The sequence below is a fragment of the Zonotrichia albicollis genome, chromosome 2 (genome assembly GCF_047830755.1).
Source record: "Zonotrichia albicollis isolate bZonAlb1 chromosome 2, bZonAlb1.hap1, whole genome shotgun sequence".
Taxonomy (NCBI): domain Eukaryota; kingdom Metazoa; phylum Chordata; class Aves; order Passeriformes; family Passerellidae; genus Zonotrichia; species Zonotrichia albicollis.
The window spans coordinates 58,777,858-58,795,441 of NC_133820.1; the positions used below are offsets into that span (position 1 = coordinate 58,777,858).

Below are 17,584 nucleotides of genomic sequence, written 5' to 3' on the forward strand. Positions count from 1 at the left end.
TCCAATAAAAGTATTTATTACCATTCCACCAACATGAACAGTCAAACTCTAAAATTGTTCACCAAAAAGCAAAACCAGTCACAACAATATTTTATCCACAATTATAAACACGTACACAATCTTCCACAAAAGAATTCGGTTCTGTTGTTATGAGTCCATGATAAATGTTTCAAAGTCATGGTCTAAGTCTGAAACAAGGGCATCCACAAAATCTTCAACTGAAGGGGATTTCTGCAGCATACCTACAAAAAAACAAGACAAGACACTCTTCATCAGGATGCTGTGACCTTGACAGCTTCGTCAGTGGCAGCACTTACTGCTAACTATCTTTTAATGTCGCTATACAGCAGAAACAGCTATCGGATTTCTTCGTCAAGAAAAAAGTGCAATTAGAGTGTAGAGGGATTATTTAATTTCTTCAAGATACCTGTTACACATTTGCACAGAATTGACAGATTTCAAGGCTTTTAACTGATTTTTGTCATTAAGACCTTGTTTAAGCAGGGAATTATATCTGTTTTAAAGCAATGTAACTGTAGACTCAGTCATTCCTAAATGACTGAAATAAAATAGTGATTGAGCAGGTGAATGACTGAAATAAAATAGTGATTGAGCAGATAAGATATATAAATCCTTATCTGCTAAGTCTCAGTTCTGACCAAGCCAGAAAAAAAATGTATTTTCTGAAAGCATTACATACACCTTAGAACCATTTAATTTAGCCATTTAAAATACAGCTATATCTGAAAATTTTGACAAGGCACAAAACATAAACAAAAGCATTTTTAATATACTGCAGTTTTGGTTTTGCTTTTTTGCAGTACTAGGACTTTTTTCAAGAATTTAAATTACTATATCTGTTAGCTACAGCACTTGGCTACATGATAACAGACAAGAAAATTAGCATCATGAATTAAAATCATGCCCAAGTACTTCGTCAGGTAATTTTAGAAACAGAGAAACTAAAAATTTCACCCCTTCCTCTCCAGAATCCCAATTTTTTGATGGCATGAGAATATATCCTTTAAATTATTTTCAGATGTTTCTTTGTACTTAACATCACCTACAGTTGGTCTTTTCACTGTTATTAACATTTCAAGATTACACATGAAAATTTACTGCATAACTTGTACCAGAAAAAAAGCCCCAACCAAAAAAAAACAAAAAAAAAAACCCCAAAACAACAGTACAACTGGCAAAAATGTAAAATTTAATCTTTGTATTTCTTTGAAGTTATCTTTCTGGCATCTGCCAATGTAAATATAACCTTGTTCTACCCTTTCTGATCGGTGTACCTACTGAGCATAAATTTATATTCCTTCACATCCTCAACAATATTTGCTTTTGGTGGAAATCATAATTGCATGCTGCTAAAAGACTATAATCTTTTACTATAACACAATGATTCAAAACCCATCAGGAAACAGATCAGCTCAAAGTAAATTGGTGTGAGCAACCAAAAAGAATTTTGTTGCTAAGACCTTACAGAATTCCATTTCAATCTGATTTAAAAACATGTTACAAGTGTCAACACAAACTGCCATGACCCAGTAGATTAATAGCAAGCACTAAAAGGAAAACAAATCTCACACTATATATAGATTGACTGAAATGCTGTTAAATGAAGTTTGCATCAAGCTATTTTCAAAATGAAAGAGAACAGAATTAATATTTCCACGTACTTAGTAAACTTGTCATCTACTCTAATGTTAGAAAAATCACAGTGGAATTATTTGTAGTTCACAATGAAAAATGGCTTGCTATGTGTTGGGCTGAGAAACAGATGTGTGCAGATAGCCAGCTACTGATCTGAGCTCCCCAGAGAGCCGTGGCCTCTTGCAGACTCCCTCTCTTGGGTTCCTGGCTGGGGAATATGCATATTTGCTCCCTAGCAGCCTTGGAAAAATTCCAGTTAGACTCATATTTTCCTGCCGTTTTCACAGAAGAGAAGAGTGCCTTAAGAAGGTGACAGGGATGGCAACCCACTGGAACATGTATAATCACTCCTTTTTCACCAGATACCATGATTGAGAGATTACTAAAATACTGCAGAGATGTTACATAAAGATGGCCATAACAGACATAACCACCATTCCTCGAGCCTCATTACACAAAACTCTCCTGCCATTACCGACTTTATAAAAAACAGCCAGTCTGGATGATGTTCAGCCAATTCTTTGACACACTAATAACTACTCTGCCAATTATCAATACATTGGAAAAAACCAAGAGCCAACAGTATAATGATAGGCAGAAGAGAAGAAACTGAAGCTGGGATTATCTTCAAGGAGATTCAATTTTCCCTCTTACATAAAAATGGCAAATCATAACAAAAACATTCCAACCCTCAATATTACAAAATTAATAAGAGAAATATAATTAATTACAGTATACTTGGATATACTTTACGGCAGCTGAATACAGTCTTACCAAATATCACTCAAAACTTGTTACAAATTGTATTTATTTATTAAAACCAAGTTTGCTTTAAATATGTAGGAGATTCCAAAATCATTCTGGCAATGGTGATGTCTAATGACCTCCGATCCAGCTTTTGATAACAAACACAGATTTCAGATTTCTTGCATTAGTGGTTTGTTGCACTCCTATTTTCCCAACACTGACATCAAAAGCAGACACCAACAGACTTCACTTTTGCAAAGAAGAGACAGAGAGTAACCGAGGTCATTGCTAAAGAACTCCTACTGTAATGAAATGATCATGCTCTCATTAAATAAATAACTACAGATTTTAGAGTACTACAGTTCCAAAAGAAACAGGCAATGATGGCATTTCTGTGTTTTAACCTCTTACTCTACTCTGATGTGCTAAAGAGTGGTCATCTCTCTTCAAACCCCATTAAAATATATCAAAGCAAGATCAGCTGTGATATATTGTTAGTACTCAGCACTTCAGTCTAAATGATTTAGTAAGATGTCCACAAGGTCTGATGGTTGCAGTTTTCAAATTTAGGAGTGTATTTTAATACGTTCAGCCCAACTCCTATTTCAGCTCAGTCTCTCCCAAGCCTAAGGCAACTGCATAGCTTATCTTCATCGCTTTGAAGTTTCTTTCACATTACAGCACTGTGGTTAACCACACCCTTTTGAGAGATGGTTAGCTATAACCTACAATCACTGAAAATTGAGAGAAGAATAAAGCCTGTGGCAAAATTTGGCCTCTGCCCCCCTGGAACACTAATTATTCTGGGTCCATGTAGTTTGAGCTAACATATGTTGCCATTCACATCAACTTCTAGGATTTATGCGTATTTCTTACACTTTCAAAGAGACATACAATCATTATCTGAAGATTTTTGCAGCCTCTTCAAATTATAATTACTCCATGAAGTACAGTCTGAGGCATGGAAAAGCAAATTTTCAAACAGCATTGGAGGAAATGGGCGTTTATTTGTACAGTCAGTTGGTTTGGTTACCATGTAGGCTCAGAGCTGAGTATGACTGTCTGCAACGTAATACGGCATCAACAAAGCAGGAGTGCAATCTCACGCATTTCACACAGGGACTTCTTCAAAAGCCCCAAGGACAACGTGGCTGCACCAATGCTGTAGGAGAAGTGCACTCCAGGATATGTTCCATGTGCTTAGTTCCCAAAACATCCAACCCAGTAGTTTTCACACTGCAATTCACTTTCTGCCTATGCACCTGGGTTTCTTTCCAGCCAGAGACTGCCAAGGAGAGAGGGAGGAATGGTGCACACCTGAATCTTGTTCAGACCTGCAACCAGCACACAACTGGACCTGGAAGGGACACCTGGGTTATATAACTTCAAAGGAATTTGGATTCCCTAATGCCACGTAATCCTAGGAAGGAGAAAATCTGCAAGAGCCATGTAATCAACACAAAATCACAGAGGAATCAAGTTCTTCTTAAAACATAATTTTTCTCTAAGGAAAAATTAAAATAAAATAAGCCTCTTAGACAAAACATTGTCTACCCATTTTCAATTGCTCCTGATATCCATATTTGTGGCTGTTTCACTATTTCATGGACTATCAAGGGGATAAGATAAAAGGGATCTCTTCAGAAAATGTTTAAAAAGTTCTCAAAAAACCTCTATGATTTTGGCTTTTTAAAAGGAAACAAATACCAAGAGAATCAAATGCAAACAACAACAACAAAAAAGTATATTGTGTTTCCTAATTAAAGACTAGTTCAAACAGGAACCTTGTCAGCAACTCCAAAGGTCAGATCCTTTATCTTTCCTAATCAGTACATCTATGGAATCATGTTGGAGAAAGATGAAAAGCTAGGGTCATATCCAAACACAAAAGAAAAACAATAGATAGCTTCTGAGAAGAAAATCATAACAAAGAAGCTGCATTAATGAAATGTGCTCGTGAAGTAACCTGCTATCAAACAGCCAATGAACATGGCTAACTTCCTAATGAAGTATGGAAACACTTCAAGGGTGAGGCTGCAGATGTGCATCCAAAAGCCAGACATGTGCAAGCCCATATAAAAACCACCTGAAATAACAACCTAAAGAACTTTTTAAAATAAGGTACCAATGAGCACAGATTCTTGACTGTTTCTCTGAAGAGGAATAAAATCAACAAGCTTTAAAGTGGAATCTGTCTTTAATCAGATATGTTTTGTTATCTGCTATGGGAGCACAGTTTTGCAACTGATAGAAAGCAACAGCAGATGGAAGTCAAGTCGTCTGGAATATCAATAATGAAAAAAAATCAGCAAGAGAAATCAGAATCTCATTGAACCTAAACAAATTGAATTGTTCCTACTTTTCTCCATAAATTCTCTTCTTTTGTAAGAAATACAGACCAATCAAGTACAAATATAACTTTTTTCATCAGGTGTGCTCTATTATTTAGCTTCCAATAATCCCAAATCAGCAACCAAGTTATTGTCTTATCAGAATACCTGAGTCACCCTGATTTTATTGTTCAGGAAGTCACTCAAGCACATTTGTTAAGTTTTTTACTTAACTACTTTTACTGTCTACAAATGAACATCATGATAGGCACAAAGAAACTGCGGATGAACACTTGTTATTTTTATGATCTTGAGTATCAGTTAGGATTTCTGAATAAAGAGTGTACAAGTGAAATTCAGAATACAAAAGGGAGATAATCTGAAGCAAGGAAGGTGTACCTTTGATGGAAGAGGATCAGATCATGGTACACTTAAGAAAACTGGGCATAAACAAGCCCACAGGCCCGGGCAGGATGCACCCTGAGTGCTAAGGGAGCTGGCAGATGGCATTGCTAGGCAACTCTCAGTAATCTATTAAAACAGGAGAGGTACTATAAGACTGCAAGAAAGCAAAACTCATGTCTATCTTCAGGAAGAGCAAGCAGCAGAACCTAAGGAACTGAGGCTGGTCAGTCTCACCTCAGTCCCTAGGAAGGGTCTGGACCAACTAATCCTGGAAACTGTTTTCAGACTCACAAACAGCAAAAAAATCAGGAACAGTCATGGATTCACCAAAGGCAAGTCATGCTTAAGTAACTTGATATGATGAAATAACTGGTCTGGCAAAAAAGAGGAGAGGAGTGTATGTCACCTCCTTTGGACCTCAGTGAGCCCTTTTGACATGGTCTCCCATAGGATCCTACCACGTGCAAGGGAGAAAGCCAGTTTTACTTCCACAGATTTTCTGTAAGAGCATCAACAGATGAATTTTGAAACTTCATTCAAATAGTACTTGATTCACAGAAGTACACTGCCAGCAACTTCAACATAATTACCAGGACATTCCAGGAAAATTCCATGTTCAGTAAAATAAAGAATATATCCCAGAAAGAGATCATAAGCATATCTGGTATTTAAAAACATTTTTTCTTTCTCTACCATATGACTTTCAATGTAAAAACTGGTTATGCTTGTAAAGATGCACATTCCTGTCTTGCAAATTCTAATACACAGTTCTGGGCTACAGTTTTTCAAAGTTACAAACACAAACTCTTCAAGAACAGTAAAGAGAAGTAAATTTGCGAAGTCATATTGAATTAAAAGTAACCCTGTAGATCAGAAACGTAAGTAGACAACCTAAAGAATATATATAGTTGCTTAATATATGATGAGTCTAAGGAGAGCAGAGGTCATGGCCTCAAATATAAACAGATGGGTCAAAGAACTGAAATGTTCTAGTCATGAAACTGTGCCAATCTCATGATGAAATACAGACACGTTACCACTGTCTTCCTTATCTGTAGAAAAAAGTCCCAGAAGTTCCAGTCTGCTAAAACGGAGTTTACAGAGGCCACTGAATTCATATTTTCATATTCATTCTTAATACTAAGGATTTCAGAGAAAGTTGAAAGCTGTGCCAGGACTTAGCAAGTGCTCACCTTAGGAACAGCGAAAGTAATGTTTGGTTTGAATTCTGCAACATTACACAGGAAAGTCTTTACCTTGATTTCAGAGATTTGGGACAAAGTCAGCAGTTTCTCAAACTTGTTTCATTCTCCTGGCACTATTTTCTAAGATATGAACACACAGAGTGTTTTTGCTATGGGTATGAATGATTTGTAGAAGTTATTTTCCAGATTCAAGAGGCAAATATTGTAGTGAGATGAATAATGAATTGTGTTTCTTTATTACAGTTGTCAGAGTTGCATTTCATGAAAATGTACACTCGAAGTACTGATACAGCCAAAGATATTTTCATGACACTGAAATGATGTGGCCAAAACAAGTTTAACTTCTCCTATACAAAATAACCAGAGATTTTATGAATTTCATGTATGGAAAAGTTACTACTTTATTGTATCCAAGAAATAATCTAATCTATCTTCCTTCAAGTTTATTCTGAATTCTTTAGACAGCCTCATAACACAAACCTTTCCAACACTTCAGCCCAGCTATCTTGTGTGTACTCCACATACCACACGGAGTTCTATTGACCATGATACAAAGGTGATGACCAGTCCACTTAAATTTTTCCTTCATAAATCCAGTGAACATCATAACTAAAGTAAAAAGACCAAGTTGGGAAATGCAGTTAAGTTGAAGTTTCTTCCTTTTGCAAGGCAATAAGAGAGTTATAACTGATTTCCTACCTTGCACCATCAGCATGGGCTCCTTTCCACCGCCGTGTGCCAGCATCTCCCTACGATAGTGCTCCCCCATTGCCCTGGAGAAACACAGGTGTCAGAGCCATCTGCAAACACAACCTGTCCAGCCTTCACTCAGGTTTGCTTCTAGGATCTCTACAGACCTCACAGAGTCAAATGAAATTTTCCACCATGAAACAATGGCTGGTGCCACATTAGCTCCTCAAATTCAAATTACATTTAAAATCCCATTATGAGGAACTGAACTAGAAAAGTTTTATTCATAAGAGTGTGTGTTGGTGTCTATAGAAGTTAATTTGTGAAGAGCATTTCAGGCTTCATTGTGCCCAAGGGAAAAGTTGCTCTGTTACTGTGTCCTGAACATCCAGCAAAGGTACAAGAATGCCTACAATTTGTGACCTCACAATTTGCTTTCTTAATTTCACAAAGCAAAATGAGTAGGAAAGCTCCACTAAGCTTTGATGTTGGTGACATGAAGCTTGTTTAATACCCACAGTTGCTTTGATTTCAATAGAAAATTACAAGTTATTAGGCATCTATGAATTTCAAGCTCTCTAATTAGATCTAAATAAGGATTTCAGTGTCTCCCAGCTGACACACCTGTATTTTAAAACATTGGCACATTTTTTTTGCACCAATGAACATGTCCCAAAGTACATATATACACACACACACACACACACACGTATATTTGTGTGTGTATGTGTATGTATATATATATATATACACATATGGTTTTTATTGTATATGTTACATATACATTCTATGGTTATTTTCAGCTTTGTAGTATCTTAAAATCAAGAAAAACACTAAAAACTAATTTGCGGCAAAAAAGCCCACCACCTAATTCATTTCATGTTTTCCAGAAGCAACTAGCATTTCATTCTATTTAACATTTCTGTGTTTTTACCTGTCAAATGGGTTCTGAGCAAAGCACTGTTTCCACACCATAGAGGCAACAGCCCTGGACATGAGGTAGGAGTAGTATTTGGCACCGTAGCCCACAAGGTGACTGAATCTCAGCTGCCAGGCCTGTAAAATGAAAAAGAACCCAAACCCCATGTTATCTTTTAAATTCTTTACGTTGTTCAACATTTCCTTATGTATGATGGAAGAAATCTGATCCTATTAATGACAAACAAAAAAGAAAAAAAAGAAAGAAAAAAAAAAGTCACCAGAAATAAATCCCAGAATGAACAATACTTTATCAGAAGAAGCATTTTTCAATCTAAATGGTGTGCATGCAATAGGCTGATCATCAGGATTGAAACTATATATAAACAGGATCAGAAGGGGAGAAAATAAAGCAGTAAAATAAATTACTCATATCTGATAATAGCTGTGTAGTTCTACTGGTCTTGAACAAAGCCCACAATTACCTTGTTACAAGTAACACAGTATTTTGTAATTTTCCATGTGGGTATGTGCAGTATCACATTCAGAAAAGTTCAACTTATAATTTTTGTCAGAAACAAAATGGTAATAGTGATTTGTGTTTAATGCTAAAAAAAATACAGCTTTCCGTGTGGCAGCCATCTTAGAAGTACACAAATTCCATCCACATGCAATGCCATAATTCACAGACTTGTCTGCACATTTTTAAATGTGTGCATATACAGCAGATTATAATCCACAATTATATTGCTATTCATTTATGGATTGTTACTTCACATAGTGACTCATTCAAGTGATGATAGACTTTTTTAATGCTTTTTAGTGTTGACTGTTTCCTTATGTTTTCTTTGCAAAGAAAATCAGAACTATCAGCCTTATCTTCACAGAAATCAAAATACTTTTTTCTTTTTATTTCCCTGACTGCAACAGAATAATTTAAATTGTGACAGACCTCCAAAAGTCATCTGGTCCAACCCTCACTCAAAGCAAAGCCAGCTTTGGAGAGATTTCTCAGGGCCCTGTCTAAAGTCTCCAGGGATGAAGATTTCATCACCTCTCCAGTGTGATGTGTTAAGCAAGTAGTTCCAAACTGAAATGCTGTTTCCCAACAGATTGAAATGAAAATAGATGACTGTAGAAAGGAAGGAGTATGAAACTTCCTCTGCCCTTTGGTTCTGAGGAAACTCCAAAGAGAAAACAAGTGCCCTATCTTCTTTGCCTTCCTATCCAAAGTCAAAACTCTTATCATTTTTGTGATATGTCTGTTGTCAAGTTACCCAAAAAGATGTATGTCTATTCTAAAAAAAAAAAAGACCAACTGAAAGGGTGGAAAAAAAGTAAGTATTTGGCTTTTATTTAGTCTTTTTTCCTTAAAAGAAAAGAGAACAAACAGTGCTTCATAATCTAAATTATTTCCAACAGCTGATGAGAAACAAGTTGCTAGGTACACGACCTTCTCTGAGCAACAGCTACAAATAAAGTTCTCCAAGTCAGCCACAGCTCAGCCATTCAAAAGCTACTTTTTACAAGATGGTTACTCCACCCTAAGACAGGTGCCCAAAACAAATGGAATTTGCCATGGGTGTGCAATTGATCCTGTACTGGTGACCTACACAACCAAAGTAGGAGTAGCAAGGTTAAATGAGATGAAAAAAGTCTCCAATTTTCCTATGGGTCTTGATGCATGGTGCAAATTCTTTAAAATTATTGACTTTTTTCTCTTTAAGGTAAAGCACTGTACTGAATCTCACTGTAATGCAAGTGTGTTACAACATCTAGCTCAGACACAGAGTCTCCACTTTGCTTTGAAAGGTATTTTGGTTGCCTTTGAAAGGTATTTGGTTTGGTATATGTTTATACTTTATAGCTAGAGTTTTTCTAACTAGTCCCTTAATTACAACCATAATCATTAAACTAAAAGCACATTTTGAAACAGAGCAGAGAGACTACATTTTTAGAAGACTGAGCAGGAAAACATGTCAGTTTCTTTTATAATAAGTTTTAAAAGTTATGATTAGAAGTTTCTACTCTCTCTCTCTCTGGAATGTGGAAAACTTTACTGATGAATTGGTTTCACATACTCAGAAATGGTTTTTAGGCTACAAACAAAAATAATTTCCAGGTGTTTGGCATACTGAAGGATATTCCTACCTCTCCCATCAGAAAGGAATTACTTTGATGATCATATAAGCTGTAACTAAGACAGTATGTCTTACTTGAAACCTCAGATTATACTGTTTCCTCAAATCTCTTGGCATTTAATGGTCTGCACCTAAACCAGCTCATCTGCACTTCCAGGTTGATTAAGTACTCAATTTATTTGGTTTGTTGAAACTCTGTATCACAATTAAGCAAGGAGAAAACAACAACTTCTCAGCAATCTGTCCAAGACCAAAAGCTTGATTTTGAAGTCTGCACCTAAAATGGCCTCAGTACACTCTGCTCAATTTTTTTTTTCACTTTGTCTTTGCTAGGCTTTACTAACAAATGTCACATTGTTTCCTTTCATAAGAGAAAAGGAAACTACAGAAAGACCAAGGAATGACAATGCTCATCTCCCTCTCTGCATCTGCAGAGACTTACAAATATGATGAAGTGGAAATTTCAAAAATTTATTTCGGAACAGAACAGTATCTAAAACAAGAAACAGAAATGGAGGGTGAGTCAAACTGAAACTAAGATTGTTTTCCCACTGCAAACAGCAGTAAAGGAAAACCAATAACAAACAGTGCTATTCCCTACTGAAATTTGAAGCCTGTAATTAATTTTTTTTTAATCAGTACAGATTCTCCCCACTCTAGAGCATGAATAACTCTAGCATGTCATCATTTCTTGTCACTACTTTTGTCCAAGTCCTCACACTAAGTTCCTGATCAGGATCTCCCAATGTTCAATATTACCCACAAACCATTACATTATTCAAGTACATTTTCTGATTCTATTCTGTCCTAACAATTAACTTTTCAAGACTGGACTTAGCTACCTATAAAAATATATTTAAACATTAAAACCCCATCCTCTACCCTAATTCACAAGAAGCTACCTGCCCACATAAAAGAACTTCTTCCTCTCCTCCTACTTCATACAGAGGAGAGATTATGACCTAGGCAATAACATGTTCAAAAACCACAAGAGTATATAGGCTACTGCTCCATTAAAAAGTTCTATGATTAATAAAAAGACACCCCGCATTACTGGGGTGATTATCACAAATAACATTTAAAAATATTTCTCACAAAAAAGAGAGACATTTTAAAAGATTATCACAAATATTTAAAATGAAATGATTGATCTTGTAGCATAAAACTCCATTTCTCCATGGTAATAAATTCAGCTATAAGATGACTTGATTTCTTGTGTTATTTCCAACAAGGAGATATTTCTTCATTAAAAAAAAAAGACATATCAAATTCTCTTTTGGACAGGGTAAAGGCTAGACATGCAGAATTAGGGCAGTCTCCTTATTAAATGGTATATTTTTGGTAAGCAGCTAGAAAGTTAATGAAGACTCTGGGTAATTGCTTACTTCAAAAAGTTCCATGAACCCATTCCAGGAGTTTATAAAACAGTGCATTTTACAGCATAGCCCATGGGTTATGATAATATGCCATCCACAGGTCATGTTCATGCCTGCTTTTTATTCAGCACAACAGACTGCAATAAAGGTGTGTGACTGATCCACTGCTGTTATTAAACAGATGTTCTTGCCACCAACATTATCAATCTTTTCTTATAACCATGTCTGAAGCATTTCCAAAATTCCATGTGCAATGGCTTTCCACCCCATCATGTGAATACAAAAATACCTCACTGATACTTTGTATTCTCACACCTTATCAGGAGTTTTTTTTAAAGTCCTTGTAGAATACATTCCTAGGGTAAGATTCAGTTCATTTTACTCTAGCTACCTAAGCTATATGTGTCTTGCCCAAACTAGTCACATAGGCCTCCCTTGTAGTACAGAAATATTTATCCTGTTATCTTTTGAGAGGATAGGATTACTGCTTTAGGAGGAATCTGAATAATTTACTACACCTTCCATCTTCAAAAATTAAGCCTCTTTGTTCATTTTAACAATATGGTAGGATCAGTTAAACCAAACTATTTTAAAGGTTACATTACTTTAGGATTCAATTGTTTGAATTTTAAATTTAGAACTGTTAATATTGTCACAAAAATAATCTGATACAAAAATTTATATGTGATGGTAAAAAGACAAAATTGAAAGAAAATCTGTAGGCATCTTAATATATACTAAGCTAGCTTTTGCTTGACTGGCTAAACATGGTTCTGGAGGGTTCCACTAATTTCATCATAAATCAGTTCTACAAAATCCTACTACACCTTCTGAAAAGAAATCCTACAGAAATTCTTGACTATTGCTTGGACTTTTCAAAACATTCTTCCAACAGTTTCTGCTTCAGATACTTTAAAGTACATTTATGTCCATTTTGCTTTGCATCTTAAGACAAAAAACACAAGTGAGAACCTGAAAAGACTCAATACTAAATTAAGGGAAGTACTCGTGTCATTTAAGACTTCTAATTACAAAAAGTGTGCTACAGTAATTACATCAATGAGAAAGTTGTTGAATTGTTTCCGTGAAGAACAGTATTTGATGGAGATGATATCTGGTGCTCTCTCCCTTCTTAATTAAAATTTTATTCTGGCAAGAAATCCAACAAAGGAGCAGCCAACTTATCTCCTTCAGGGGCTACTGGGTGGAGAAGCCCTTGTGTCTGGCACTCAGGTGACACTGTTGCTCCTAACGCCCTTGAATTTAGCTATCAGCAGGGGTGGATAACTCTGGGAGGTCAAGGGGAAGCTGCAGGCTCTGGTTCCTTGGAGCCAGGAGAGAAGGGCAGATAGCATGGGAATGAGCACAGGCCATTTCCCTCTGCTGAGGCCCAGCTTTACCAGTACCAGCAGAAATCCAGGACAATGCTGCTCTGCCATGCAGACAAGCACACTTTGGCCAGTGCTTTGAAATGGTTGATGAGTATCAGAGTGCACAGTTTGCAAACTGTTTGTGCCACCTTTGGAGAAAAGCTGTAGCACTCCCTGACTGCAGAAACAACTCTCTCCATAGGTAAGCAGCAGCTTGCATGGTCAACTTACATTCTGGATTTTTGACCTCAAGCCCTCTAAGTTTTATAGAATTATATCATCATTCTTCTGGAGTTTCACAATAATAATTAAATGCAATAAAGAACCACTTTCTTTCCTGTAGTTTCTAATCTTGCTTAGAATAACAGAAAACTAATTTCAAGAAACCTCATCTCATGCTGCATCTCTAACTCGCCTAATATCATTACTCTTCAGTTTTCCAGTGCTCTGCGTTTCTGTGTTAGGAATGGAGAGAACACAAAGTAAACCAAACCAGAGACACCGCTGACATTTCAGAAAGTGAGTCAAGCAAGAGATTAAGTCTTCAATTTATAACACTTCCGTGTTTTTATTATAAAATGATAAATAAATCTAGCAAGGGAGGAAATGTAAATATTTTTGCAGTTGTTTACACTAAGGAAGAGGAAAGGAATTTAACATTCAATTAACCACTTAGGTGATTCTAGATATGTACCATATGGTCTTTGAATTGCTTAAAGAAAAATATTTCATTTTTACTTATAAACTATTCATGAATTTGAGCTGCTTACAGCAAAATCATTTAGAACTATTTACTCTATACCCTCTTCTCCCCAGAAATGGACTGAGGGAAGGAGATCATAATAAAGAATACTGACATCAAAAATCTGTACATCTGATTTGCATTGCTTCGAATCTTTAAAAGACACAGAGATATGAAAATTGATTCTTTATTGTATCCTTTAACCTATCCTATTTGGACAAGTTAAGAGACAGTGTTACTTGTAAAAATTACAGCTAGTCTTTGAAGTAAAATATAAGAAATTTGCAAACGTACGATTTTCAAACAAATCTTTCACGTCTTACCATGCAATTCTACACAGATATACATACACATGCAATAACCCCCTCTTCAATTATAATTAGTAATTTCTATTATTGCCTAAGCTTTAAATTCATAAGCCTGAGATACACAGAATCAGGTCACTGTTTCCTTTGCATACAGACCTGCACTGAAGCACAAATTTTTTACACTACTTTTCCAATTAAACCTAATTTTAAGTATTGACCTATTATTTTAAAATAAACATCATGAACACTGCTTAAAATAAGCCCTTACAAAACCAAGAAATACCTTAAGCAACATGGTAACTGCAAAATGTATTTGCAAGTACAACTTAATCAAGTAAATATCTGAACCAACACTGGAAGATGAAATCACTACCTGTTTACTGTTTATTTACTATCTTTTACTAGAGTAATTTTAGAAATGGATTGAAGGGATCACAACTCTAATCCTTAATCTGCCACAAGTGCAGTGTGAATTTAAAGAAATTATGTTCATCTCATCTCAGCCACCTCCTGTGAAGCAAGGGTGCTAACAGTTCCTCTGTTTTGTTCTTTTCTGGTTTGACTTTTCACAGAAAAGATAGTCCCCCACAGCACTTGAAGAGAATTTCACTTCAGACTCTCTAGGCTGTGTTTATGGCAATGACGTATTCAGCTGTATATATCACTGTCAAATATAGCTCCAGTAATGCAATCTCAGGGGGGAAAAAGAACATGTGAGCCATGAAAACAGAACTATATCAAACTAGATGAAGCTATCTGTGCTTTCATATATATGCACAATACACCTAAATATATTCAGAATTTTAACAGGAGATGTATGCAACTGCTTCTTGCACTGCTTCTTAAAATGGTCTCCCACATGGTAAATATGGCAAATGCTATCACTAAAGTATGTTTGAGTTTCATGGGGCTAACACTTGGAAAAAGAATTTCCTTAAAAGTGCTTCATATCTTATGATATCTGTAAAAACTCTACTGCTGTAGATAGTTGCCCAGTGAATAGTGTCATATAACCCCTGGAAAACAAATCTTCAGAGTATTTGCTATCAGCATTTTCTTTATCATAAAATGAACTCAACTCCACAAAGACAGAAACCTAAACAAACCTTGAAAGGTGACTTTAAGAGCTTTTGAAAGTCCCAGCATCTACTTTAATACTGACCTCAGCAGGGCACCAATCTTCTTGAAATGGCTTTTAGCTATTAATTATTTATAGAACTATCACTTCCCCAGAGTTCACTGTGCACTCCTTTATTAATCTTTTCCTCAGACCCAGACCCTTCAATTTGATTTTACAGTATACTTTTAAAAAGGCTCATATGAAAACTAATCCAGGGACTTGCACTCTGTATAAACAACTTTAGTTTCCAACATGGCAAGGTAAAAAATTACCTTGAAGGGGTTACACAAACTTCAAGGGGTTGAGTAATAACATATGACTTCATCCCTCTTCAAAACTCAAAAAAGTGCAATATGAGCAACATCACTACCTTTCAAGTAACTGCAGAGGGAGAAGTGGAAAAGCCATCCTCTATAAAGGCTCTCTGGCTTTACTATGAAACTTATGTCTCTGTGATCTGCAACAGTGGTTTCTCTAAAACTGCCTACAAGAGATGTGAGACATACTGGGTGTCTGCTTCTCTCTTCAACAAATGAGCAAAAAAATTAACAATACTTTAAAAGATTAGATACTACCCATAGTCACACTTGTTATAAATTAAATAATTTTTCCTCTCCTACTATTTTCTCATTAATAAGAAACAAATAATCACCGCCTCAATTCCAAATACTTTTTTCGTAAAGATTTTCAACACCATTCACGTATGCCCATATAAATTTCTCTTTGCTAGCCCAATACTGGATTTCCTTAACTTTCCTCGTAGTTCCTGTTTCCAATCTGGACAGATTCCTGGTGATGTCCACTTAAAATGTCCCTGTCTGAAACTAAGCTTCCACCTGCTTTGTCAGCATGTTTTCTGTGTGTTGACTCAGCAACAATTCTACAGCTTGGTAGTGCCATTATGACTTACAAGTGTTAGAAAGCTTGTTAAGCATAGAGTTATGCTATCAATTACTTACATCCTGTTTCCAAGATCAATCAATGTCTTAGGGAGAAAGTGGATTTTTCCATCTGAGGCAGTTCTTAACAAAACTGGAGTTATTTTGCTCACTTGACTGTTCTCAAGGTACTTACGAGCTGCTTAATAATTGCTGCAATTACTTGTTGAGTGACAAAATCTGAACAATTAGTCTACAGTTCCCAAGTTCTTCTCCCTTCATAAGAGCAGTTATCATAACACTACTACTTTTTCATGAGTTTGAGAGTGATAATTCCTCCAAGTCACTGACTGTTCTGACAAGCTTAAATATTCTGAAAATCTGACTACATCTAATCTAGTTATTCTGTTTTATTCTGTAATCTCACTACTGTTTTAATCCATCTCAAAACCTGCATGTATTACTTACCTAATCAAAATTCACTTATTGTTCAAAAAATGTTGAGGCAGAACAGAATATCACTGCTTTCTCTGACATTTACTGTTGCTCTTTCTCCCACTCTCCTCTTGTTTCTTGAGTAATTATGGAATTCTATTACCTTCTCTACTTGCAAATCTCAACTCAGCATTTCTAGCCTTTTTTGTTCTGAATTCTTGCATTCTTTTATTAATTATCTCTAGTCGTACAATGATTTCTACTTTTTATTATCTTAATAAAGTTTTACAGGGCTTGGTCCTTTACTGCCAAATCTTTTTTGCATCAGGATGGTTTGTATGGTTTGTTCAGTCTCTTGGATAACTACATAATGTCTTTTGAATCATCATACTTAGCTATGTTCCAGTTCCAGCAAATATCTGGCAGCCTTCCTCTTTTTGATGCATTGTTTTTAATTATTATTGCTGGGTTTGGTTTCTAAGCTGCTTGAAACTTCCACAGTTTTACTTCTGGTTTGTTAGAACTTATCCTGTATTCTGTTTTTCACACTTTCATTGGCTTTTACTTTTCCAATAACCTCCCTTTCTCAGATAGTCAGATATACAGGCTTTTTCTTCCACTGAGTTCTTTTTAGCATCTTATTGATTAGCACCATAAATTTTACTCTCTCATCTGCCACCCAGAATTTTTTCTTTTAAAGCTCTTTGCTAATAGTACCCACTCTACCTTGTAACTGGTTTTTGATGTTTTCTTTAATCTGGCTTTCAGTTTTCCTTAAGTTCTCAGGTTACATCATAGTTTAGCCTAATAAATCTAAAATGAATTTTGGAAGGTTCTAGACAGAATAAATATGAAGTGAAATTGCAGTTTAAAATTTAATAGGTGGCCACTACTTAGCCTTCCTTACCAATAATTTTAAGATTTATGTTCACCACTTGAGTTAAGTTTTCAGAATTCAAAACCACTTTTACCATCAGAGGTTAAAGGTTATCTCTTATTTACTTTAAGCCAGCTGCCTCATTGCTTGCTCAGTCTGACTATTTATTCTTTTTATATGCGTTACTGATATTCACATGAAATTTTATACAAAAAACAGAGTTATATACAACTGCACATTAGTAGTCACTCCAAAAACCTATCAAGAAATCCTAAGACAACAGATGCCACAAGAACACAGATGGCAAATTCTGTAATAAGATACTTCACTCAAACTGCCAGCCAGCCCTCAGTAGGCTGAGGAATAAGCCTGTTAAAACTACACTC

General features: G+C 35.8%; 1 protein-coding gene across 1 annotated transcript in view; it reads right to left on the reverse strand.

Moving 5' to 3' along the window:
- The window catches only part of MIPEP (mitochondrial intermediate peptidase), a 72,180-nt gene continuing 54,596 nt past the window's right edge, over positions 1 to 17,584 (reverse strand). The window contains exons 17-19 of the mRNA XM_005482515.4: positions 7,968 to 8,089; positions 7,043 to 7,116; positions 1 to 242 (exon numbers count right to left, since the gene is read on the reverse strand). Of these exons, the coding sequence (XP_005482572.2) occupies positions 148 to 242; positions 7,043 to 7,116; positions 7,968 to 8,089 (291 nt within the window). The 3' untranslated portion in view covers positions 1 to 147. The remainder of the gene's footprint in view (positions 243 to 7,042; positions 7,117 to 7,967; positions 8,090 to 17,584) is intronic.